Source organism: Sciurus vulgaris (genome assembly GCF_902686455.1).
Source record: "Sciurus vulgaris genome assembly, chromosome: 9".
Taxonomy (NCBI): domain Eukaryota; kingdom Metazoa; phylum Chordata; class Mammalia; order Rodentia; family Sciuridae; genus Sciurus; species Sciurus vulgaris.
In genome coordinates, this window is record NC_136469.1 from 1467111 (window position 1) to 1494173 (window position 27063).

General features: G+C 42.1%; 1 protein-coding gene across 2 annotated transcripts; it reads left to right on the forward strand.

The window, feature by feature from the left end:
• Nucleotides 1–50: 50 nt before the first annotated feature.
• On the forward strand, nt 51–25518 carry METTL14 (methyltransferase 14, N6-adenosine-methyltransferase non-catalytic subunit). Of its 2 annotated transcripts, none has more exons than XM_079152908.1 (11): nt 51–244; nt 3464–3552; nt 4164–4251; nt 5351–5431; nt 5979–6066; nt 8748–8838; nt 10684–10825; nt 18646–18738; nt 22202–22318; nt 23557–23767; nt 25189–25518. In XM_079152908.1, exons 1-11 carry the CDS (start codon nt 179–181, stop codon nt 25491–25493), a joined length of 1371 nt encoding a protein of 456 aa, XP_079009034.1. In that variant the 5' UTR covers nt 51–178; the 3' UTR covers nt 25494–25518. The 2 variants fall into 2 exon arrangements, with proteins under 2 accessions (XP_079009034.1, XP_079009035.1); XM_079152909.1 differs by having other exon boundaries at nt 108–244; nt 3407–3552.
• Nucleotides 25519–27063: the final 1545 nt, after the last annotated feature.

A 27063-nucleotide genomic window follows, 5' to 3' on the forward strand; every position in this document is an offset into this window, starting at 1 on the left:
CGCGGCGCTCTGGGGGCGGGACTTCCGGCGGTGCGGACGCGCCGGAAGTCGGTCCTGAGACCGGAAGACCCTCGCGGAGTGGATCTCTGAGTGAACGTGGCGTCCCGCGAACTGGGAAGGCCCGGGTGGGGCCTGGTTCGCAAGTGTCCAGTGCCAGGTGCTGGCGAGCCGCAGGGATATGGACAGTCGCTTGCAGGAGATCCGGGAGCGGCAGAAGTTGCGGCGGCAGCTCCTCGCGCAGCAGGTCGGCAGAGGCCGGGGCGGTGGCCGGGCCCGCGGAGTCGGCGGGCGGCTGCGCGGCTGGGGGCGTGGGCGGCGGGGGCCGGCCGGGGCTCGCTCTCTCCCTCCTGTCCTGGCCATGGGTGCCTCGCCCTCGCGGCCAGCGCGGACTTCGCGCGCTGAGCGTGGAACGCGGTGGCAGTAGCCGCTGGGCCCGGAGAGCGCGCGGAGGGAGTGCAGACGTCAGCTGCTGCGCCGCCTCTCCTGCTGGTCGCCAGCCCCGCTCCCGGCCTCTTCCCGGAGCCGCTCTCCGTGGCTCCCGGCCCTCTTCCCTTAGCCGCTCTCCGTGGGCTCCTGGCCCTCTTCCCTTAGCCGCTCTCCAGGTCAGGTCATGCTTGCAGATGAGCAGAGTGCGCGTGTTATCAGAGACTTCAATTCTGCCGCTCAGATCAGCCTCAGGGAGGGGGAAATGCACACGGGCGCTGTGAGACATCTTGCTGATTTTCAGCGTTAGATCTTAGTTACAGTGAATGGCAGTCTGAAACCTCTCCTCCTGTGATCTGATGAATAAATGCGTGGTATCCTGCTCAAAATGTGGGAATTTAAATCAGATCTATACCTTTTCCCTGTTGCATTAAGAGCTTGGACAAATCAGATGTCTAAGTTGTGCTTGTCCCACCTTTTATTATTACTTCAGAAGGGTTCAGTGGTTCCTGCTGCCACCAAGAAAGGCGTTTTAGACCTTAATTTTTATTCAAACATATTTAAGTCAAAATACATTCACAGAATGATTATTTGTTGGTAGCCTTACATTCAGTAGATACTAGGGACTCTTACTGGGTGTTGGCAAATGAACTGTGAATAGTATAGGTAGCTCCTCCCTCAAAGAGCTTACAAAGTATGAAATTTAATAATGGCTGCCATTTATTAATTGCTTTCTATATGTCATACTTGCTAAGCTTTGAACATTCATTATTTTTGATCTTGCTAGTAGGATGCTCTCAGTATTTTGTAGATGAAAGAAATATACTTAAAGAATTTAAGTTATATGCCCAAGGTCACAAACTGGAAGTTCGTGAGCTGCGATTTTAGCATGGGCCTTACTGAGTCTTTCTAGTACACCTAGCTGCCCCCAGTCTTCAGTTGGATATGAACTATTTCATTTAAGTTACAATGCCTGATGCAGTTAGTGACAAACACCCACTTTACCACTAATCTCAACCTCATGCACTCTGTGAATAGGGCAAATGGTGTAGTAGTCTCCAGAACACAGTTTATATAGTATATACTTTCATTTTTTAAAATGTATTCTCCCTTTCTAAATTCTGTTTGTCCTCCATGGCACAACTCAGAACTTAGTGAAGAAATCTGTACTGATTTCCTGGGCCGAGGCTCTTCCTCTCAGACATTTTTGCCCTTATTTACTCTGGTACTGGATATTGCTTATTTATTGTCACATACACTGTAAACAGTGTGAGGGCATGGTCTTTGTATTTGATTTCTACCCCAGCATCGATGCTTGCCCAAAGTAAGCCTTTAATAAAACTTTGTTGGTTGATGAACCATAGGAGTAGAACCCAGTTTAGCATTGTCTGTGGTATGAAGACATGGGTACGATAAGTAGGCCCAGGCTATGGTGATGGCTGTAGATATGACCAGCAACAATTTACCCCTGCCTTTTATTTTAACTTCTGCCTTTGTTTCAGAGAAAATGTATGCCTTCAAAAGATAACAGATTGTCAGAGATCACTTGGGTAATATTCTTAGTACTGGTAATATACTTGAAACAATCATATTAGTGCAATTATATACTTATTTGAAAGTTAACAAAAAATGAACGACTTGGTATAGTCATTCTGCAATTTAAAAAGTTTGAATGTGAGAAGTAATAGAAGCAGAATTTTGATATAAGGCATTTCTCTTGTAATGTATTGTATCCTCATTTAGACCCTGGTAGATAGGCTTATTCTGTTATTCCGTTACATATTTATTGAGCAGCTACTATGGACCAGCTACTATGGCTCCTGAACATACAGGTGACAACAGGACAGACGTGGTTCTCCCCCTCAGGAAATTCACACTGTATTGGGGAGAAGTGAACAAAATTAACTTAAAAGTAACTGAAGTGTACAAATAATTGGAAGTTGGGGTAAAGACTATAAAATACTGCAGATAGAAAAGCAAAACTACGAACTGAAAAGTCGTATTAAGTGCGTGAAGTGAATCGTGGTGGGTTCGGAAGGAGAATAATAGAAGGCTCACTATCCTATCCATAGTGCTCATGGATGGACTAAGGAGACACCCAAGCTCTGAGAGGGAAGAGTGAGCAAGTCTTCTAACCATAGGAAGCAAATGTGCTGTCTCCTAGCTAAAAAGAAAAGGAGCCAAGGTGATTGTATGGAGGAGTTGAGATTTTATGAACAGTTGATAAGATTGGAAGAGATTCATCACTGGGGAAACCTGAGGGTAACCATGCGAAGTGGGTGTACTACAAGGATAGTGGGTAGCTGTTTGAAGTCAAGGCTAATAACTTGCTGCTATGATAAGCCTCCTCTCTGCTGAGCTCAAGGGGCTATTTGGTGCCGATTTCCTTGTGACCTTCTTGTGTATAAACATGTAAATGGCTCCTCCTGGCACTCTGGCTCCTTGATCTGGCTTTCAGTTTATGTGAGTTGGGCCTTTTTGACTTGGCCAGCCTGTGTTCACATTTTTTGCCACATTTAATTGCATAGTTTTCCCAGTGGCCTACCCAAATTAACAATACCATGTTTAAGAAACTAGTAAGTTCACAATTGTGCCCATAATCAAAAAGACAGCCTGAATAAAACTGAATAGGTTTTTCTTAGAGCATAGAATAAATAGGTACAATATATGAATTGACTCATGATAAATACCTTATATAAAATCTCCATCATCTGCTATTTTTTGTTTGTTGCTACTATTTCCAAATCACTTTTATATACTTTATGTAAAAGCAGGAGATTGGCTAAAGTTGGGTCTTCATTTCAAGTATAACTGAAAGCATAATAACATACTTTTCTAGCTGTCAGAGTCATTCTTAACTAACATGGTTTTGTTCCAGAGTATTTCTAGTTTGTCTTACCAGCTGATCCATCTCTTTGTGCAAGTCATGTTTTTTCCCACTGGTTTGTTTTTTAAATGCTTGATCCACTCCATTCTGCTACAGTTCCAGGAAGGGCTGTCCAGTGCATTGTGATCTGACTTGGTTTTTGCCATTCCTTAGTTGGGAGCTGAGAGCGCCGACAGCATCGGGGCCGTGTTGAACAGCAAAGATGAGCAGAGAGAAATCGCAGAAACGAGGGAGACCTGCAGGTTAGCTGGATAATCTTTTCCAGTGGCATGTTGAAATTTAATAAATTTCAAATTTTAATAAGTAACTCTAGGTATGAGTAATATTATGAAAAACATCAAAATAAAATTTTAGAAACTTAGGTTTGTATTGTCAATTTGTGAATCATGAAATATTTATTTTTTTACTATATTCAGTGCCCATTTATAAATAGTTAGAAAATGGAATGTTAGAGTAGAATTGGCTTGCAGGTGTGATAAAATTATAATTTTTATACATTTATAAAGAATGTACTTGACCCTCAAAATGTATACATCTGATAGTTAAGAAAGCATTTCAGAATTCTTTCAGTATTGTAGTTTATCAATTTAGACATAGTTTTGCTCAAGACAAATTAGGATGACACATAATATAAAAGTTCTTTTTCGTAATACTTCTTTATAATAGCTTATTTTCTCATTTGGTTCCTTTCTCCTACAGTACAGAATTGTCATTGCATCAGTGTCTTGGATGATTTATAATTTGGGCAAAGAGATACTGTTTCATCAGGAAAATTTTGCCTATACCTGATTTCCAGTAGGTGCATGTAGCATCTTATTTGTAATTGTGTGTGATTCTTCTGTTTTAAATTCAGGGCTTCTTATGACACCTCTGCTCCAAATGCAAAGCGTAAGTGCTTGGATGAAGGAGAGACAGATGAAGATAAAGTGGAGGAATATAAGGCAAGTGGAGAGTGGAGTGATTTTATAGTCTAGAAAAATAAATCCTTATAATCACAGGTTGACTTCCAAGAAAACAAATTTGATAGAAAGCTGAGTTTTAAGGCGGGTTAAAATAGTTGTTGGTAGCAGAGACTGTCAGTTCTGGTGAACTCTGGCCATCGTATTTATCAGAAGAGGGAAGAACTGCATGTTTGATTGGAATTCTGAGAGACTGCTCCCATCTTTGTTGAGTTGGGTTATTTCATGTTAATAGTATAGAGTAGGATAATGGGAATATTCTGGGAACTCAGGGGCTGGAGAGCAGTGTAGAACCATTTCTGAAATCAATCCAAGAAAAATCCAACTTCTGTACTTGTAACTGCATTATTTAGTTTAAAAGAAAGTATTATGGAAGAAAAGCCTAAATTCTTTTTTTTTCCCTTCAAAATTAATCATTTGAGAGAGGTACATTTTCCCAGAATTCTCATGAATATTGTCTTTTGTTTTACACTTTGATGTGTGCTTACACTTAAATATTGTGACTATATGAGGTCAAATCATGTCAATTTCTGGTATTCTAACATTTTTGACCTGTAAAATGTACAATTTCATATGGTTCAATCTAATAAAAACAGAATTCCTTCATATGTGATCCTACCTTTCATGATTCAGGCTAAATGCTAACATTATAGTAATTTATAGAGATAAATAGTTCTGGACAGTACAATTCAGCCAAACACTAGTAGTTGAACAGGTAATTATTACTCATGATAATGATAGAAAATTTGTTTTATCGTAAATGTAGTCAACTAGTTCTTTTTAGAAAATTTTTTCCTTTATTTTTAATAGACAAATATTTTGTATATTTACGAGGTACAATGTAATGATTGGGTCTTCATCTACATTGTAGAAAGATTAGGTCAAGATAATTACCACATCCACCTCCTCACCAGCTTATTTACTAGTTAGATCTAATAATGAGAAATAAAAGACTTCAATGTTTCACTTTAATGCTAATATGAAACATTTATTATGTCTTATGGAAACTATATATGCCAAGTGTATAATTTTAAAAATAGCCTGTATATATAAAATGTTTCTTTATATCTTCATTTTTAAGGATGAACTAGAAATGCAACAGGAGGAGGAAAATTTGCCATATGAAGAAGAGATTTACAAAGATTCTAGTACTTTTCTTAAGGTAAATGAAACAAGTTATTTTCAAATCTTATACTGCTTCACATTTAAGAGTTTTTTTCTCCTCTCTCTCTCTCTCTCTCTCTCTAACAGTACTGGGATCAAACCCAGGGCTGTTTACCACTGAGCTACATTCACAGCCCTTTTTATTTTTTGTTCTAAGACAGGTTCTCCCTAAGACCTTGAACTTGGGATCCTCCTGCCCCAGCCTCCCAAATTGCTGGGTTCATAGGCATGTGCATATCAAGCCATGCCAGAAAAGATTTTAAGTACCTATTTTTCTTCAGGATTTTTTTTATTTATCGAGGGATAATTTTTATAAGGATTATGTAAATTATTTGTGAAATATTCTTCTGATATTTGGCTGGTTAGGATGAGATAATGGTATATTCACATCAGTAGCTGTTAAAAAGTGATACTGTCATTTCAGTGTTATTTTCAAATATACAACTTTTTAAAATCATATTTTGTATGGCTTTGTAAGAAAAGACAGTGTGAAGTTAGTGTATTTGGATCAGAGTGCATGCCGTTAACTTTGAATTTTTCTTCAGGGAACGCAGAGCTTAAATCCCCATAATGATTACTGCCAGCATTTTGTAGACACTGGACACAGACCTCAGAATTTCATCAGGGACGTAGGTATGTCAGATTTATTTGGATAATGCTTTTGCTAGATTATATGCCTGTTGTTTTTCAGTTTTGCAGATTATTTGTAACAAAATTATTTTTTTTAGCTGACTTCCTCTTTCAGTTCCCTGTTCTTTTGGTACACCTTCCTTTTTCATTAGCAAGATTACTTTTTTATCTATACGGAGTAGTTCACCCCCATTTTATGGGTGTAATTCAGTGTTTAGTGTGTCCACAGGGAATTGTCTGCTATTACCAGTCTAATTTACAATATCTTCATCTCCTATGAGGAAGGAAGCCTTGTACTGTACATTATCAGGCAGTCCACACTTCCTCTCATCCGCCCCCAGTCTTACATGACCATTAATTAACTTTCTTTCTGTATAAATTTGCCTCTTCAGGACATTTCATATAATTGGAATCATATAGTAGGTTATCTCTTCTGCCTGGATTCTTTCAGTTCACCTATTTTCAGGGGCAATTAATGTCCTAGCATGTATCAGCCCATTGTTTCTTTTTGGTGACAAATAATACTTTGTTGCATATGTGTGTGTGTACACACTGTATTTTGTTTACCCATTCATTTGGTTTTGTACTTTTGTCTGTTAGGAACAATGCTGTTACGAATAGTTAGGTAAAAGTTTTTATGTGAATATATGTTTTCATTTTCTTTAATATATACCAAGGAGTACAATTGCTGGATCTTGTGTAATTATTTTTCTTTTTACAAAAAAAATTTGTTAAACACTTTATTGTTGGTTTTAGTTTTAATGTGATGATTCTGTGTTTCACTCTTTGAGGAACTAGTCCCTGTTTTCAAGGTGGCTGCACCATTTTACGTGCCCACCGTCATTGTGGAAAGTCTCAGTCTCTTCACATCCTGGACACTTGTCCAAGTTTTAATTACAGCTCTTAGTGGTGTTGAGTGGTGTGCCCTCGTAGTTTTGATTTGCATTTTCCTAATGACTAATATTAGATATGTTTAGTATCTTTACATAGGCGTATTGACTATTTAAGTATCTTTGGAGAAATATTCGTTTGGACATTTCTCAGGAAGTCTTCAGTCCAAAATTTGTTTTATTGTTACAAAAAAACGTATTTTCTTCCATTCTGTTAATTGACTTTTCATTTTCTTCCTTTCTTTCCTTCCTTCCTTCCTTCTTCCTTCCCTCCCCTCTCCTCTCCTCTCCTTCCCTCCCCTATTCCTTCCCTTCCCTCCCCTCCCCTCTCTCCCTTCCCTCCCCTCTTCCTTCCCTTCCCTCCCCTCCCTCCCTCCTTCCTTCCTTCCTCCCTTCCTCCCTTCCTCCCTTCCTCCCTTCCTCCCTTCCTCCCTTCCTCCCTTCCTCCTTCCCTTCCTCCCTTCCTTCCTTCCATCCGTCGGGTACCAGGGATTGAACTCAGGGGCATTCAACCTCTGAGCCATATCCCTACACCTTCTTGGTATTTTTTTTAGAGACAGGGTCTCCCTGAGTTGCTTAGGTCCTCACTAAGTTGCTGAGACTGGCTTTGAACTCAAAATCCCCTTGCCTCATCCTCCTGAGCTGGTGGGATTACAGGAGTGTGCCACCCTGCCTGGCTCATTTTCTTGATAGTGTCTTTTGTAACACAGATTTTAATTTTGGCATGATCCAATTTTTTTTCTTTGTCACTTGTAAGCAACATTTCTGAATTGTAAATTAGTTTTAATGTTTTTATAAGCAAAATTTAGATGTAGCATAAAAATTTATAATTTTTTTTTCTTTTTTCTTCTTCATGAGTGTTTGTGTACGTGTGTGTGTGTGTGTGTGTGTTGCTGGGGATTGAACCCAGGGCCTTGTGCATGCTAGGCAAGCACTCTGCCACTGAACTATATACCACGACTCCAGTTATGACAAATGTTATACCCATATTTGGATATAAACATTTCTTAAGACATTTGCATAATTGTCCAAGGCAAGGAAAACTATTGTGGATTGAGAAAAAGTTGTATGAATGTATTTTGAGTCAATTAGAAGTTGGAGTTCAAAATCAGAGTGAAACTCCTTGTATGCTAGTAACAAAGAGTGGTGACCGTTTCAAAGATGACATGATGAAAGAAGTCGGGAAGGAAGACTTAGAAAGAATAGACTGTGATCTGTGTGAGATCTGGAAGCCGCTGACAAGGAGCAGGCCTGACCACGTTCCCAGGTTGCAAGAGGCACCACAGGGTTCCTCAGGCCACAGCAGGTCGTGCTCAGGGTGGGCTCAGGTTGTGCCTTGTTTTGTAGTGTTGGGAACTGACTGTGGAAACCCGATTGCGATAAGATCTTCACTCTTGTTTTCTTTGGAATGTAATCTATACCACTAGCTGAGGAAACTCAGATGTTTTCATGTTTACTCGTTCTTTAAATAGTTCTTTAGTTGTCATTTTATTTATTCATTCATATGTGGTGCTGAGAATCGAACCTAGTGACTCACATGTGCTAGGCAGCACTCTACCTCTGAGCTACAACCCCAGCCCACTTGTTTTCTCTTCATAATAAAAATCTTTGGTTTTTAAACTAAGAAATTGACATGATTTATATTGTTATGAGTATACTTCCTTGGGAAGTGGGCTAGAAAAGAAGAGAGAGAGGCTGTGAGAGTTGGTGGTGCAGTGTGTGTGTTGTCCTGCCCAGAGCACTCAGCTTTGCGTTCGGTTGAATTGAATTTCATTCACTGTTTTTTCTTCTCAGGTTTAGCTGACAGATTTGAAGAATACCCTAAACTGAGGGAGCTCATTAGACTCAAGGACGAGTTAATAGCAAAATCTAACACTCCTCCTATGTGAGTGGTTTTATTCAATTACCCTTCCTCCCTGGTTTAGGCTTAAGTGTCAGGCTATTTATCCTCTAACCTTCCTTTTTATAAAAGAAAAATGAACATCTCAGCTCTATAGGTGTCATCCTGGTACCAGACTCTGGTATTCTGATCCTGCCTGTGAAGTGACACTAGAGAAAGGTGATATTTGGGGTCTCCAGGAGGGAGGCAGGCCTGTTGAGCTCCTTGTGCCCCCCTGCGGATCTCAGGGAGCAAGGGTGTGCTGCACACCCACGTTTGTGGGCCTCCCCTCTGGTAGACTGGGACACAGATGTGCCTGTGGGCAGCAGGGATCTACACTGCATCAGACGAGGTCACAGGGTTCATTCTACCCAGATAAAATGTGACTGCTTGATACTTTGGGTTGAATAGTAAAGTTAAAACTGGTGGGGAGGGGGGCCACGTACCTATTTAAAAGTAACTTGCTGTATTTCTTCTTTGTTAGTTTGAAACACATTCTCTAGTACTTTTTCAGCTTTCCAGAAAATTGGCTTGTACCTCTGAGTATTTTCTTTTTCTTTTTCTTTTTAGAAAGTCATTCAGGTATATTGTATGCTTGATGATTTGCTTAAAATGATTTTAAATAACTTTTCCTTACAAAACAATTTGTTTATTGAAGAAAACTTAAAAAACTTAGGTGAAGGAAGAAAAGAAAACAAGTTAATTATAACTTGCCATCCTGAGGTCCCCCCTTCCTTCTATGGTGCTGGGGATTGATACCCAGGACCTTGCTGGTGTGTAGCTCTGCCACAGAGTTGAGCTCATCCCCAGCCTCTTAATCACTTGGAAGGTGACCATACCTTTTAACCTTTGCTCAACCTGACTTTTTAAAAAAATATTTGTGTTGTAGATGGACAGAATACCTTTATTTTAGTTGTTTTATTTTTATGTGGTGCTAAGGATCGAACCCAGTGCCTCACACATGCTAGGCAAGCGCTCTGCCACGGAGCCCCAGCCCAGCCCCAGCCCTCAACATGACGCTTTCCTCCAAAATGTGTGTGATGTCTTTGAAACTGGAGAATGTACGCATCACATTTAACTAGCTTTGAATGTTGTATACGGTAAACAAGTTACCAAAAATATATTCTGTTAGTCATTAGAAGTTCCACAGGTAAGTCTTGTTGTGGCAAGTCTTACACTCTAATATCTATCCTATTAAAAATACTTTGACTGGTAGAGTGCTTGCCTCACAAGCACAAGGCCCTGAGTTCAATCCCCAGTACCGCAAAAAAAAAAAAAAAAAAAAACTTTCAACACTTAAAGCATATTAAGCTTAAAATACTTTTCATGCTATATGAAAACAACAAATAATAATTTGCTAGGTAATGTGAAAAGACTATTTATATGAATGTTTTACTAATGAACAAACTCACAAAAGAAAATTATATTCTTATTTAGAAGCCATTTTTTAAAGGGCCTCATTTGAACTTACCCGAGGAAGAGCTTTTCTGAATTACCTGAAGCTCTGAGGAAAAAAGCCAGACATATTCCTTAGGAAATTAGAATGATTATAGAAGGAGGCTCAGAGATGCACATCTTTGCTTACATTTTCAGTGTAAACATAAAAAAAGTCCAGATATATATGGGAATAGCGTTATTTTTGCTTTTTAGTGATCGTATCTGTGTCCTAGGGAAGGCTTTTGGTAGATGGCTTAACGTCTGTGCTGAAGAAAGAAAATGCTCCATAAAAAAGACTTTGAGTAATGAGCTCATGATCACTTAGTAAGAACTGTTCAGTGCTATTGAAGAGATTTCATTATATCTATAACATGTTTGAAAATCTTTTAACCCCCTTTTTTGCTTTAATCACAGGTATTTACAAGCTGATATAGAAGCTTTTGACATTAGAGAACTGACCCCCAAGTTTGACGTGATTCTCCTGGAGCCTCCTTTGGAAGAGTATTACAGAGAGACTGGCATCACCGCCAGTGAGAGATGCTGGACGTGGGATGATGTATGGTGGAGTGAGGGGTTTTCTGCTTTTCAGATGAATACGGGTTACGTGATAGAATATAAGGTCACATATGCCTTCCCTGCTTTTGTAGGGGTCATAAATACAGGTTTAAAGTATGTATTATGAAGGAAGGTCCAAGGTGCATTGACAGGTATTAACATATCTTTAATTCAGTTCTTCTTTTTGAGGCAAAAATTGAGCAAGTAGTGAGTATAAACTGTGGAAGACTCATTCTTGGTTTTAGCGTACTTGGATATATGGCTAGGAAGGTATAAAAGAGTGTAGAATGATTGATTACTCATTCTACGGGAGGTAAAGGAAGTGAAATAAGCTATTAACCTCAAAACCCCAGACACCAAGAACCATGCTGGTATGTAATACTTGGAGATTCACAGATGAATAGGACTTGGTGTTCCGCCTTGGAGTCTTACAGGGCTCATGTTGCTCTAGACCAGTAGGTGCATTGCAGTTTCACTGGCTCAATAATGGAGGACTGCATGAGAAAACCAGAGTACAGTGGGCTGAGCCTAGCAGTATGGGATATTTGAGCTCAGAGAAGAGGACAGCGGAGCAGTTGAGTTGGCCAGGCAAAGGAAGATGTTGGATAGGCCTTCTGGGCAAAAGGAACCATGAGAACAAGAGGAATGGAGGCCACAGACTGGCTTGTAGGTGGAGTAGGTTTTCATAGGTGCTGTTCTTGTTTGACACAGATTAAGCTGTGCTAGGAGCTTGACTTTCATTCTGAAGACAATACAAAGACTTTGAAGGTTTTAACCACCTTAAGTAAGAAGACTGGATTAGTATGTAGAGGCACATATAAAAGAAATATAGAAAAGAGCAGCCACAGTTGAGTGAGGAGAACCAGGAGAAAGGGAATGTCCTAGGAACCAAGGAACAGGAGGTTTCAAGAAGCGCAGTTAGAAGTGTCTTGTGCAGGAGGTCAGGAAGGGCTGAAGCCATAAGCCTGGTACTGCATGGAAAACTGCTGTGGGTCCTTGCATGTTCTTTCTCCTTTAATGGTTGTTACTGTTCGAAATAATGTTTTCCTCCTTGAAGTTTTTCCTATTAGCTTTAACACCCTTAGCATTTTTATTTAGGTTTTGATGGCTGTTATCACTTTAGAAATGTTTTCCCTGACATAACTCTTAATGTGTGCTCATTGTTGAAAAATCAAAAGTGTACAGAATGTAGTGTTCCCCTTAGTAGCTGAGAAGTTTTCCATATTGGTCGTACAAAATCACATTCTCTCCAGACGTGTTTAACAGTCTCCAGTTCATCATGTCCTCATCAAAACTGAGTAGTAATTTAGAAAACATCTTTGTCAGTTTGGTCAAAAGTAAAGAAAATCTAAGCATTGAGTTTTATCACATTTAGGATTGACACTGGGTTGAATTCTGCATTCTCTGGCCAATCTATGAGGTTTGATCTTAAAGGCACAGAGCTTCAGTTACATGTTACAGATTCATCTCTTGTGCATGCAGATTCTTTTTTTTTTTTTATTCTAATTAGTTGTTCATGACAGCAGAGTGCATTTCGACACATAGTGTACAAATAGAGCACAACTTATTGCTCTGGCTGTGCAGTGATGGAGAGCACAGTGGTTGTGCAATCATACGTTAATCATTATTACCTTAATGAAGGTAATACCTTAATGAAGGTAATAATGTCCATCTCGTTCCACCATCCTTCCTACTCCACACCCCTTCCCGTCCTCTCATACCCCTCAGCCCAATCCAGAGTTCCTCCATTCTTCCCTAGGGCCCTACCCTCACCCCCATTATGGAACAGCATCAGCACATCAGAGAAAACATTTGACCTTTGTTTTTTGGGGGATTAGTTTATGTCACTTAGCATAATATTCTCCAGTTCCATCCATTTACCTGCAAATGCTATAATTTTATTCTTCTTTAAGGCTGAGTAATATTCCATTGTGTATACATACTGCATTTTATTTATCCATTCAGCTGTTGAACAACATCTAGGTTGGTTCCATAGTCTAGCTATTGTGAATTGAACTGCTATAAATATTGATGTGGCTGCGTCACTGTAGTATTCTGATTTTAAGTCCTTTGGGTATAAACCAAGGAGTGGAATAGCTGGGTCAAATGGTGGTTCCCTCCCAAGTTTTCTGAGAAATTTCTGTACTACTTTCCAAAGTGACTGCACCAATTTGCATTCCCACCAGCAATGTATAAGCGTGCCTTTTTCCCCACATCCTCACCAACACTTATTGTTGCTTGTATTCTTGATAATTGCCATTCTGACTGGAATGAGATGAAATTTTAGAGTGGTTTTGATTTGCATTTCTTTAGTGTTGCTAAAGATGTGGACCATTTTTTCATGTATTTATTGATTGGTTATATTTTTTCTTCTGTGAAGTTTCCATTCAGTTCCTTAGCCCATTTATTGACTGGGTTATTTGGTGTTTTGGTGTTAAGTGTTTTGAGTTCTTATGTGTTCTGGAGATCAGTGCTGTATCTGAGGTACATGTGGTAAAGATTTTCTCCTATTCTGTAGGCTCTCTCTCTTCATGTTTTTGTTTCCTTTGCTGAGAAGAAGCTTTTTAGTTTGAATCCATCCCATTTATTGATTCTTGATTTTACTTCTTGCTCTTTAGAAGTCTTGCTTAGGAAGTCAGGTTCCAAGCAGACATGATGAAGATTTGGGCCTGCTGTTTCTTCTCTTAGGCACAGGGTCTGTGTTCTAGTGCTTGAGTCTTTGATCCACTTTGAGTTGAGTTTTGTGCAGGGTGAGAGATAGGGTTTTAATTTCATTTTGCTACATATGGATTCCAGTTTTCTCAGCACCATTTGTTGAACAGGCTATCTTTTCTCCAATGTATATTTTTCGCATCTTTGTCTAGTATGAGATAGCCGTATTTGCGTGGGTTTGTCTGTGTCTTCTATTCTGTACCCTTGATCTACGTTGTCTGTCCTGGTGTCAGTACCATGCTGTTTATGTTACTATTGCTTTTTAGTGTAGCTTGAGGTCTGGTATCGTGATGCCTCCAGCTTCACTCTTCTTGCTAAGGATTGCTTTGGTTATTCTGGGTCTGTTTTAGTCAACCTTTTCATTGCTGTGACTAAAAGGACCCAACCAGCACAACAGTAGAGGAGGAAGAGTTTATTTGAGAGCTCACAGTTTCAGAGGTCTTAGTCCATAGAAGGCTGGCTCCATTCCTCAGGGCGAGGTGAGGCTGAACATCCTGGCAGGAGAGTGTGGCAGAGGGAAGCAGCTTCCATCCTCAGGAAGTAGAGAGAGACTCCACTTGCCAGATGCAAATATATATACCCCAAAGCCACACCCCAGTTCCCACCTCCCCAGCCACAGCCCACCTGCCTACAGCTACCACTCAGTTAAATCCCATCAGGAATTAATTCACTGATTAGGTTAAGACTCAAACCCCAGTTATTTCTCCTCTGACCTTCTTACAGGTCTCACAGGTGAGCTTTTGGGAGACACCTCTCATCTGAACCATAAAAGGGTCTCTTATTTTTCCAAATGAGTTTCATGATTGCTTTTTCCAGTTCTATGAAGAATGTCATTGGGATTTTAATAGGAATTACATTAAATCTGTGTAATGCTTTTGGTAGTATGGCTATTTTGACAGTATTAATTCTGCCTATCCAAGAACATAGGAGATCTTTCCATCTTCTAAGATCTTCTTCAACTTCTTTTAGTGTTCTGTAGTTTTCATTGTAGAGGTCTTTCACCTCTTTTGTTAGATTGATTCCCAAGTATTTTTTTTGTTTGTTTTTGAGGCTATTGTGAAGTCGGTTTCCTAATTAGTTTTCCTAATTTCTCTTTCAGTGGAGTTGTTACTGATGTATAGAAATGCATTTGATTTATGGTTGTGGATTTTATATCCTGCTACTTTGCTGAATTCATTTATTACTTCTAGAAATTTTCTGGTGGAATTTTTTGAATCTTCTAAATATAGAATCATGTCTGCAGCAAATGGTGATGGTTTGAGCTTTTCTTTTCCTATTCATATCCCTGTAATTTCTTTGGTCTGTCTAATTGCTCTGGTTTGAGTTTCTAGGACTGTGTTGAATAGAAGTGGTGAAAGAGGGCATCCCTGTCTTGTTCCAGTTTTTAGAGGGAATGCTTTCAATTTTTCTCCATTTAGGATGATGTTGGCCTTGGACTTACCATAAATAGCTTTTACAGTGTTGAGGTATGTTCCTACTGTCCCTAGTTTTTCTAGTGTTTCGAACATGAAGGGGTGCTGTATTTTGTCAGATGCTTTTTCTGCATCTCTTAAGATGATATTATGATTCTTGTCTTTAAGTCTATTGATGTGATATATTTCATTTATTGATTTCTGTATGTTGAACCAACCTTGCATCCCTGGGATGAACCCCACTTGATTGTGATGCACCTTTTAAAAATGATTTTGTATGTGATTTGCCAGAATTTTATTGAGAATTTTTGCATCTATGTTCATCAGGGGTATTGATCTGAAAAATTTCCTTCCTTGATGTGTCTTTGTCTAGTTTCAGTATCAGGGTGATACTAGTCTTATAGAACAAGTTTGGAAGGGTTCCCCCTTTTCTATTTCATGGAATACTTTGAGGAGTATTGGTGTTAGCTCTTCTTTGAAGGTCCGATTGAACTTAGCTGAGAATCCATTTGGTCCTGGGCTTTTCTTGGTTGGTAGGCTTTGGATGGCATCTTGATGCTTGAAATTGATCTGTTTAAATTGTATATGTCCTCCTGATTCAATTTGGGTAGATTGTATGTCTCTAGAAATATTTTGATGTTTTTGAAATTTTCTGTTTTTTTGGAGTATAAATTTTCAAAATACTTTCTAATTATCTTCTGTATTTCAGTAGTGTCTTTTGTGATATTTCCTTTTTCATCATGAATTTTAGTACAGAGTTTTCTCTCTGTTAGCATGGCTAAGGGTTTATCAATTTTTTTTAAAGAACCAACTTTTCCTTTTGTCAATTTTTTGAATTGTTTCTTTTGTTTCAATTTCATCTCTGATTAGTCTTTTGATGAATGAGCTCAATGCCATGAATTTTCTTCATAGCACTGCCTTCATAGCCTCCCAGAGATTTTGATTGGTGTTCTCATTTACCTCTAAGTGTTTTTTATTTCCTCACTGAGTTCTGCTATCCATTCATCTTTCAGTAGCATGCTGTTTAGTCTCCTGGTATTGGAGGAGCTTCTGTTTTTTATTTTATCATTGATTTTTAAATTTCATTCCATTATGATCTGATAAAATGCAGGGTATTATCTCTATTTTTTTGTATTTGCCAAGAGTTGCTTTATGGCATAACATGGTCTATTTTAGAGAAAGATCCATGCATTGCTGAGAAGAAATTATATTTGCTCATTGATGGATGGAATGTTCTACATATGTCTGTTAAGTCTAAAGTTCTATATTATTTAGTTCTATAGTTTCTTTAGTTTTTGTTTGGAAGCTCTATCCAGTGGTGAGAGAGGTGTGTTAAAGTCACCCCGTATTTCTGTGTTGTGGTCTCTTTGATTCTTGAAATTGAGAAGGGTTTGTTGATGTACATAGATGCTCCCTTGTTAGGGGCATAGATTTTTAAGATTGTTGTGTCTTGGTGTGTGATTCCCTTAAGCAGTATGCAGAGTCCTCCTCTTTCTCTTCTGACTTTGCTTGAAGTCTGCTTTGTCGATCTGAGGATGAACACCCCTGCTTGTTTACGCAGTCCCTGTGCGTGATGTTTTTGCCCATCGTTTCACCTTTGGTCTGTGGACGTCTTTGCCCATGAGGTGAGGCTCTTGAAGGCAGCACATTGTTGGGTCTTGTTTTTAAATCCAATCTGCCAGTCTATGTCTTTTGATGGATGAGTTCAGGCTATTCTCATTCAGGGTTATTTTTGAGATATGATTTGTATTCCTGGTCATTTTGGCTTATTTTTTGGTTTTTAATTTGACTTAGTTTCTCCTTTAATTGACCGTTTCTTTAGTGTAGTTCCTTTCATTTTTTTTTTTTTAATTTCTTCCCCATGGAGTATTTTGCTGAAAATGTTCTGCAGTGCAGGCTTTCTAGTTGTGAATTCTTTTAACTTTTGTTTGTTGTGGAAGGTTGTTATTTCGTCTTCAGATCTGAAGTTTAGTTTTGCTGGTTGGCATTCATTTTCTTTCAGAGCTTGGTGTATGTTGTTCCAGGACCTCTTTGCTTTGAGGGTATGGGTTGAGTAAACCACTGAAGTCTGAATTGTTGTCTCCCTATATGCAATCTGATACTTTACTCTTGTGGCCTTTAAAATTCTATCCTTATTTTGTATGCTAGGCAATTTCCTTATGCTAGACCCTTTATGTGGGTCTGTTGTAATTTTGTACATTTGGGGTCCTGAAAGCCTCTTGTATTTGATTTTTCATTTCATTCTTCAGGTTTGGGGAATTTTCCAGTATTATTTCATTGAAAAGATTGTGCATTCCTTTGGTTTGTGTGCATGCAGATTCTTGATTTGAGTTTAATTTACTGAGTTTCAGCTCCGGCTGGCATATTGAAAAGTTCTACCTGGCCCCCAGATTGCTAAACTCTTAAATTTTATGGGGCATTATTCTAAAGAAAGTACTGGTGGTTACTGTAGTAAGCAGAATGTGAATGAGAGAAATGTTGGCTTCATAAGCATTCATTGCATTCATTTTCACGTTGGAGAGCCATTAGTGGTTGATGGGTTTTAACTAGGGGACAGAAGCACTTTTTAAAACACCTACAGGTAGCTTTAGAGAATAATTAATATATGCTACCCATTCTTCTCTGAGGTGTGTTATCACCTATCTATTGCTATACCACTTATGCACATGTAGGAATATATGTGTATGTACTTGTATGTATTTATTCATAGTCTTACATTTGATAAAAGATTACTATGTTATGAGCATATTAGATGAGGAGAGATTTCAGGACTTAAAAAACATCTGAAGTATAAAAAAAGGTTTATACACGTGTTATTTTCATTATTACTACAAAAAATATTTTTGATTTAAGTTGGAGATGGAATGGTTTTAACTAACATTGATTTGATTGAGGTAGAAGTTAAGATTTTTTTTTTTATTTTGCGGTGCTGGGGATTGAACCCAGGGCCTTGTGCTTAAAGATTTTCTTAATAGATGAAACCAGTAAATTCTTGAGTGAACCATGGTCTCAGAAATTTCTTAACTTTAGAGAAAACTGAAAGAAAAAGAATGTCATATAAATTGGTTGCTTCTACAGTCACTTCCCAAAATTCAGAGATTTAATTATTGAAGGACTTTTTAAAAAAAATATGTTATAACACATTCAAGGCAAACAATAATGGAATGGAGGAAGGTATTTTGTACTTAAAGTAATCATAAAAAACAATGTATATCGACTTATTGAGAAATATTCTTATAGATACCAAAATCATAGTACATTCCAAATATTTGTTGTTTAATTTTATTTTAATTTTGTCCCTAACTCTGGGTTCATTTACCCTCATTCCATTTTAGTTTCTTTTTTCTAGTAAAATGTTGCTTATGTATCTGTAAAGTTCTATCTTATAAAATGCCGTAATTCTGTAAATGCAATTTCCTGTAAATTCTTCCCATATAGAAGTGAATATATGTGCATGTTTGCATGTGTCTGTGTTGCTTGTATATAAACTAACAAAACAATAGTAGAATCAGTGATTTTTAAGGATAAAATTGATTTTCCATTTTATTTCCTAATGGGTATATTTAAAGAACACATCTACTGAGAATCCTGGTATAGGAACATTTGGTGATTGTTAGTTTCAATGTGGGATGAACAGGAAACAAAATATTTGTATATGTCTTCTGCATAATTTTTATGTACGTTTGGTTTCTTACAGATCATGAAGTTAGAAATTGATGAGATTGCAGCACCCCGGTCATTTATATTTCTCTGGTGTGGTTCTGGGGAGGGATTGGACCTTGGAAGAGTGGTGAGATGCTGTTTTTTTTTTTTTTTTTTTTGCAGTACTGGGGATTGAACCCAGGGCCTTGTGCGGCAAGCACTCTACCAACTGAGCTATATCCCCAGCCCGCTAGAGATGCTTGTTAAGTATAAAATAATATGTTACATAATAAGTTTGAAGATTGGTGTTATTTTGCCCTTTGTTTCTTGAATAGTTTTAAATATTTTCAAGAAAAAAAAAAAAAAAGTTTAGAAAAAGAATGTAAGGCAGTACCCCTGACTCAGCTAAGGTTCACTAGGGAGAATGCAGCTCTTTCAAAATATAGTTTGTCACAGCTGCAAGAAACAACAGTTTAGAGATTTGAAGCTCCAAACTATAGCACAAAAATGAACTTAGTGTCATTTACGGCCCCTTATTATTGTTGCTCTGAATAGCGTGGACTCCTGAATCACAAATGGAAGTCAGATCAAACTGGAGTAGTGACTGCATTTGAAACATAGTTTGAGTGAATGAGTGAGAAAGAAGTTATAGCACTTTTAGTAATTTTCAGTGCCTTTATATTCAGTTATATCAGAGCGTCTCTGTGTCAAAGGAAACAAAATAATAAACTTCAGAGCGACACAGTGGGCTCAGGAGTCGCTCAGCCCTCCCCAGCACTGAGATTCAGGCACTGGGTCTCTGTCCTGGATATGGGTTATGGACTGAGACTTCCCACTCAGGACACCCTGCCTGGCGTGCGTGCGGCAGGTCTCTCATTCCGCCATGCTGATTGGGGAAGCGGCTGAAGAGTTTAGGTAGGAGTGTGTGCGATGACAAGCAGGCGCATGCTGGGTTAAATCTGCCCCAGCACTGAGGCTCTGTGGTCACTCTGCTCCATGGAAGCAGAGAGCTGAGGCTCTTGGGCAGCCTTGCTGCTTCCATCATTTGCTGGCTCCAAGGTGAGACTATAAGGGTATTCTAGTTGGGTCTGTCCTTTATTTAAGTGTTAATTCCCCAAGGTGCTGTGGAAAAGTAAGAAAGTGGAGAGGAAGGAGCACTGTTTGCTTTTGTAGGCGTAGTGGTATTTGCCTTTTCTGGTTCTAAGGTCTGACTTTGGACTTTCCTCCTCACCCTCAAATTAGGTTGATGTGTTTTCAGGGTTTTTTTTCTTCTCCAGTTTTGGGGATTGCTCCTAGGTTTCATGTATGCTAGGCAAGTGCTCTACCACTGAACCACACCCCCAGCCCCAAATTAAGCTGAAAATTACTAGAAGGGTTTATCCTTTTCATTTATGGAGCAGTGCATCTCCTTAGTGAAAGCAGTTTGGCCAAAATGATTACAATAGTATACATTAGCTATCAGTAAATTAGTGGGTTAGGTCATGTGGGATTTGGGCCCTGGTGATACCCACTGCAGAACAAACTTTTGGCAGTACTGGGGATTCAACCCACAGGTGCTCTACCACTGAGCCATGTCCCAGCCCTTTTTATTTTGAGACAGGTCTTGATACATTGCTGAGGCTGGTCATCCTCCTGCTTCAGCCTTCCAAGTCACTGGGATCATAGGCGTGCATCACTACACCCAGCAAAAAACAAATATTTGTAACAGAAACAAATACCCCCAGTTTTCACCCCTGCAGTTTTGGCATCTGTAGTCTGAAAACATTAAATGGAAAATTCCAGAAATCATAAGTTTTTAATTGTGTATGTGTTGTGTATGCCACCTGCCTGTTCCTCTCTTGATGGCCTTCTGGGTTGTCAGGGTGACTTGCATGCAGCGTGCAGCATGCAGGAGACAGAGGCAGACCAATCACATTGTGGGGAGACGTCCATGTCCATGGCGTGGCTGAGCCATGGGGTAAAGAGGTCTGACTCCAGGAATTGACAGTCACGAGAGACTGTTTCAGACAGCTGGGGAGTAGGTGGCTCATCCCTGAGGAAATGCTAATTCTCTAAGCAAATGGCTGCCCTGACTCCACCCCATCCTGTTCCTCACAGAAACCGCCCTCCTGGTCTTGGCTCCTTCACCTGTGTAACTGTAAATAAAAGTGAAGGTGGGTGGGCTCCTCCATCTTGTTGGAGGCTAGATCTGTGTGGCCTGATCCGTCACACTCCCTTACATTTGAAAATAGTATTGGCTTTGTGTTTATTGATTAGGTAAATTTATTAGTAATTAATTGCTGGCACCATCATCCTCCAACAGAAACTCTTTCCCTCATCCATGTGGGACATGGAGAACCCCCACATCACATGCCTTTTTATTTACATATGTTGTGATTTTTCTGTTAATAGTTACTGTTACTAATCTCTTACCGTGCCTGATATACAACTTAAAGTTCATCACAGTATGCCTATAGGAAAAAAATCACAGTAAGTGTAGGGCTCAATACCCTCCGATCTCAGGCACCCACCAGGGGTCTTGGAACATCTCCCTGTGGATAAGGAGGACTCTTGTACTGACCTTGATTTTTGAAGAGATTTTAAATAGATTTAAGAAATCTCAGTTTGAGGTCTGTCTCACTTTGAATGTTCTCGGGAAGCATGTTTCGTGTTCTGCTGCATCTTGGTACTGGATCACAGTCCATCAGTGCTGTGCTGCTCAGTCCATCGCCCCCCTCTTGACTCTGACCAATAGGGTGGCAGCTGTGCCCTGTGCCTGTTTCAGTCCTAGCCTGCACCAGCTTGTTGTGGGCACCCAGCTGGTTGCAAGCTCATGGGTAGCATTTGGGACGCTGAGCCTTATACCTCTAGTTCCAGGATTGGATGAAGTCAGAATAGTTCTACCCAAAGAGAGATGCACAGCAGCTTTAAGTCTGAACTTTCTGCAGTAGTTAGTAATAAATGAAGAAATAAGGTTTTATTAGATTCTCGTCTGAGAAGTTAACAGTTTGAATCAGTTTGAAAAGTTTTAACAGAGTTGAGGTTTGTCAGAAGATAGAAAATGAAGGTAGCAGAAGTCAATATATCTTTTGGATTATCTTATGGTCACGTAGGATCTGGGTGCTTCCTTAGCGTCTGAAACACATCTGTTGCTGATGGTGGAAGGTGTTACGGGTTACCCTATCTAGAATGCAGGGGCCAGAGTGCTTCTGATTTTCGAGGTTTTGAATTTTGAACTATTTGCACAGACTTTGCAGATTGAACTTCTTTTATCCCAAAATCAAAATCCAAAATGCTCTGAAATCTGAAACCTTTGGAGCTGTTGGCACTCAAAAATTTTGAACTCTGAAGCATTTCAGCTGTCAGAGATTCCGATTAGGAACGCTCAGTCTGTGTTAAACAGTTGGGGCAGGATGTGATGCTTCAGTACTTGGTATCTAACAGTGTGTCCAACGTAAGTGCCCAGAGTGTGTGCGCTCCATCATGGCTCTGGTTTTGAGCCTGGGTTTCTTTTCTGTCTCATTAAAGCATTTACCATGACCCCTGGAACTTGGTGAGCTCTTCCTGGTTGGTTGGTCGTTTTAAGTATTGCTTAAGTTCAGGATTTCTGTCTTTAATTCTTGTATTTCTAGTGTTTACGCAAGTGGGGTTACAGAAGATGTGAAGATATTTGTTGGATTAAAACCAACAAAAACAATCCTGGGAAGACAAAGACTTTGGATCCTAAGGCTGTTTTCCAGAGAACAAAGGTATTGGCCGCCACTGTTTTGTTTTCTTTAGCTCATATTTTTCTCAGGTGTTTGAAATCAACGTATGCTGTTGAGTTAATGTGGAGGAAGGCTCATCAGCAGAGCGTGAGCATCCAAGACGGCCACATGTTCTACAGTCCCCCCGTCGGGTCCTCAGCTGCCACGTTTTCCCGTTGGGTTGATGCCCCTGACTTCCAGAACTCCCTTTTCTCTAGACCACGTATGAGAAGATGACAGCGGAGGCTGAGTAGCTTGGGCACTTCTTGTCTTTTCTTCCCCTCTCCGTGCACAGGTGCCCGGGAGACTGCTGGGTGCTGCTGGTGTCAGGCTTCCATGGGGCCTGGTGGGAGGCTCCGTGCACAGGCACCTGGGAGACTGCTGGGTGCTGCTGGTGTCAGGCTTCCACGGGGCCCTGGAGACTGCTGGGTGCTGCTGGTGTCAGGCTTCCACGGGGCCCTGGAGACTGCTGGGTGCTGCTGGTGTCAGGCTTCCACGGGCCTGGTGGGAGGCTCCGTGCACAGGCGCCTGGGAGACTGCTGGGTGCTGCTGGTGTCAGGCTTCCACGGGGCCCTGGAGACTGCTGGGTGCTGCTGGTGTCAGGCTTCCACGGGCCTGGTGGGAGGCTCTCTTGGGCTGGAGTTGTGTTGTACAAGGACAGGATTGGGGAGAGTCCGGTTGTCGAGCTGTGGACTCCTAGGTAGGACCGGGGCTCTTTGCCTCTTGCCCGTACCTTGCCATATGTATTTCTTCCATCTGGCTGACTGAGGTTACCCTTTTATGATGATATCCTGAATTCCGTGAGCCACTGTGGTGAATGATCAAATGCAGGAGGGAACTGCTGGAACCCACAGTGTGTGGCCTTTGGTCAGAAGCACAGGTAACTACCTGGACTTCATGGCATCTAAGTCAGCAGCCTGAGGGACTGAGCCCCGACCTGTGGTCTTGGCTAATGGGGTAGAGTGTCAGCATCGACCTGAACTTTTGGCTTTTCAGCACAGAAGTGGAGACTTGTGGGTGAGGGAACAGCCCACACATCGTGGCGGAAGTGACATGTTCTGAAGTGTTGAGTCTCACGCGGGAGGGTATAGAAGACATGCTGCACTTTCCTGTCGCCCTGATAAGAGACACACCTGACTGAATCCCACAGACTCAGAAACAGATTGTTTGGGATTGAGGATCACAAAATGTCATGAGCTATGACTTGATAGAAAGTGTGATGCTCTGCTCTTGCCGCGCAGGAACACTGCCTCATGGGGATCAAAGGAACCGTGAAGCGAAGCACGGACGGGGACTTCATCCATGCTAATGTCGACATTGACTTGATCATCACAGAAGAGCCTGAGATCGGAAACATAGAAAAGCCCGTGGAGATCTTTCATATCATCGAACACTTTTGTCTCGGTAGAAGACGTCTTCATCTGTTTGGAAGAGACAGTACAATTCGACCAGGTAGGACCTCAGTCAGTACAAAGACTGTGATTCCTTGGGACATGGATATGAAAAAGGAAAGCAGGGCAGCGAGATGAGGTCCTTCCGTGTTTGGCTTGTTTCGCGGCACTTCGGATATTGGCAGTTTTAGGTTTGCAGCAAACCAAGAGGACGGTGCAGAGGTCTCCCACGTCCTGCCTGCTCGCAGGTGCCTCACATGCTCTCTTCCTAGGGCTCCCCACCTGCACTAGACACTTAATGATCAGCCAGCAACCTGCCTCCACCACTGGAGTGCCCTGTCGGGTGGCTTCACCACCCTGAAAGTCTTCTCTGCTCCCCTTATTTCTTAAATATATTTCTGTTTTTAATTGTCACATAGTAGTCATACACGTCTACGGGGTACCGGGTGCATATGGAGTGTACTGATCAGATCAGGGTAATGGCCAGATCTTGCACCTCAGTACACACTGCTCTTTTGTACTGGGAACACTGAAAATCCCCCACCTGCTGTCTTTCAGCACTCTGTGTCAGCGGTGTGGTCATCGCGCCCTGCCGTGTAGAACGTCAGAGCCGCTCCTCCTCACTCACCCACACCTGTGAGCCCTCTCCCCAGCCCACAGCTCCCCAGCCTCTTCCTGTAGCTGAGAACGTGCCGTGCTGCTGTCTGCTGCACCCACGTTGCTGTGTGGCGCCACCTGCCATGGTGAGCCGTGCTGTGCAGGTGTGCCAGGGCGGGTCGCTCGACTGCCTGCCTGTAGCGGCAAGGGTCTGTCCTAGGGAGTCCGTGTCCAGTCTTTGAGGAGCCCCATACTGTTCCCATGGTGGCTGTTCTAACTTACTTTCCAACCAACAGCGCGTGAGCCCCTTTATCTGCATCCTCACCAGCATATTATTTCTTGTCTTTTGGATAATAGCCATTCTAACGGGGGCAAGATGACGTTTTCCTGTGGTTTTGATTTGCATTTTCTTGATGATTTTTGGTGTTAAACATTTCTTCACAGCCTTGGCCATGTGCTTATCCTCTTGAGAAGTGCCATAGTTGGATTTCTAGGACCTATCAACGGAACTATTTTGTGGTTGGGAAGAGTAGAGCAGAAATCGCTTCTGACAGTTGACCACAAAACAGTGGTACCATTATCATGAGGAGCAGAGTTATATATGATTTTTTGAATTTTCACAGATGCGAGACTCAGCATAGTGTGTAAGTGCTGTTCTCACATGGGTGGGGACCAGTGAGGGGATGTATTACAAAGGCACGCTGCGGGAGCAACGGGGCGCGCAGCGTGAGAGCCTTAAGATGTGACCATGTGCGTTCTGTAAGGGAGGCCAGACTCCTGGCGAGCGAAGGGCTGGCTCAAGGATGCACAGGGCATCTGAGTCCACCCTGAAGGCTCAGCAGGGGAGGATGCAGACTCACAGGTGGTCTGTCTTCCTCCTTTCAGGCTGGCTCACAGTTGGACCGACGCTCACGAACAGCAACTACAATGCAGAGACATACGCATCCTATTTCAGTGCCCCTAACTCCTACCTGACTGGCTGCACGGAGGAGATCGAGAGACTTCGACCAAAGTCGCCTCCTCCCAAATCTAAGTCCGATCGGGGTGGAGGCGCTCCCAGAGGAGGAGGAAGAGGGGGAACTTCTGCTGGCCGCGGTCGAGAAAGAAATCGATCCAACTTCCGAGGAGAAAGGGGTGGCTTCCGGGGGGGCCGAGGAGGAGCACACAGAGGCGGCTTCCCCCCTCGGTAGTGTTCCGGGATGCCAGTCCTGGCCCTGCCCCACTCAGGACCCGGGTCCCGCCTGCCCTTGCCTGGCTGCTCTGCCTGCCAGGAGTGCCTGCCGACCTCCTCACAGCTGCCACGCGCACGTATGCTCGGGGAGCAGTCCGGCCTGTGTCGCGGGCGCGTCCCTGAGCAGGACGGGCAGCACTGGCAGCCTCCCTGTCGGAGACTGGGTTCACTCTGGTTTCAGACAGTTGCAGCGGCTTCTGCTTTCTGGGAATGGCTGGGAGCGAGCAGCTGGGTCTGCAGTGTCAGGCTGAGGGGTCCACGGGCAGGCGGGAAACTGCTCGAGCCATGACGGAGTGGGCGCTCCGGACGCTCCTGCTGGGGCTCAGCGTTCCTTGCTGAAGTGGTAGAAGTGCAGACTGCAGTTTACTTTCTTTTAAAAAGGACTTTAAATAAATTCAGGTGTAATTTGAGTACTGAAGAAATGGAGAGGCTTTGAACAAAATCCCTTCCTTCCAGGTCTGAATGGAGAGGCAGGGTGGACGGCCAGGGCGGGGCAAGGGGGAGGCAGGCCCAGCAGGCAGGCGGACACGGCCCTCGTCCTCCTGATCAGTCCTGTCGCACAGGAAACGCAGCAAAGCGGGACGGAGCAGGCTGGTGCCCTTCTCCACGGCAGGGCGAAAGCAGCCCAGGCACCAGCACCGGGTAGTCCTTGGGGGGAGGGAATGAGGCTTGAGCTTCCGAGGAACGGGTATGTGCAGACCTTCGCGGACGCAGCTGCCCTCGGTCAGGCCCCATGTTGTCGCCCGAGACTTCGTGCTCTCCGTTCTGTACTGTGACTCGTGTTTAAGGGAATTGGATGAATGAAATGAGACCTTTATTTTGTTAATTTTCTAAAGAAACTATAAAGCTTTGAAATTTGAGAGGGTTTTCCATAAGTGGAATCACCGTCGTCGCCAGGTGAGGATTGACGTGGAACAGCGTTCGCTTGGTCTCTGCGTTGCAGTAGCCCTCTGTTCTCACACGTGAGAGGGACTCGGGTGGAGAGGCCTGCCTGATAGAAAGAGGGACACCCTAAAGCCTGGCGGGCTTTGCCCGCTCAGCCGGTTGGCTTTCCAGGGCGTCTTGATAGCGTTACATCATGTCTGCCTTTTTTTTTTTTTTGGCGCTGGGGATCGAACCCAGGGCCCTGTGCAGGCGAGCACTTTACTAACCGAGCTGCCTCCCCAGCCCAGACCGTGTCTTTCTTGACACAGGTGTTGTGCCTCCCAGTTGGTAGCGTGTTTGTTGAAATGACATTATAAACTAGCTGGAGGTGGAAGTGACGTGTCACCTTGACCTGGGAATGCAGCGGACTGAGAGGTTCCAGGTGCCCACTGACAGGCCTCAGAAGAGCTGGCGCAGGGCCCTCCCGTGTTCCACACCTGGACCTTGTTGGTGGCTGGTGGCCCAAGCCCTGTGAGAGCCGCTTCATAATTAGTCTTACAGAGGAGAGGAATGGCTCTTTGGTCTGTTGGAAGTTGGGGCACAGTAGCCCCCCATAAATAGAGAAGAGCAAGAGAGAGAGAGGGTCAAGGGAAACAAGGTGTGAC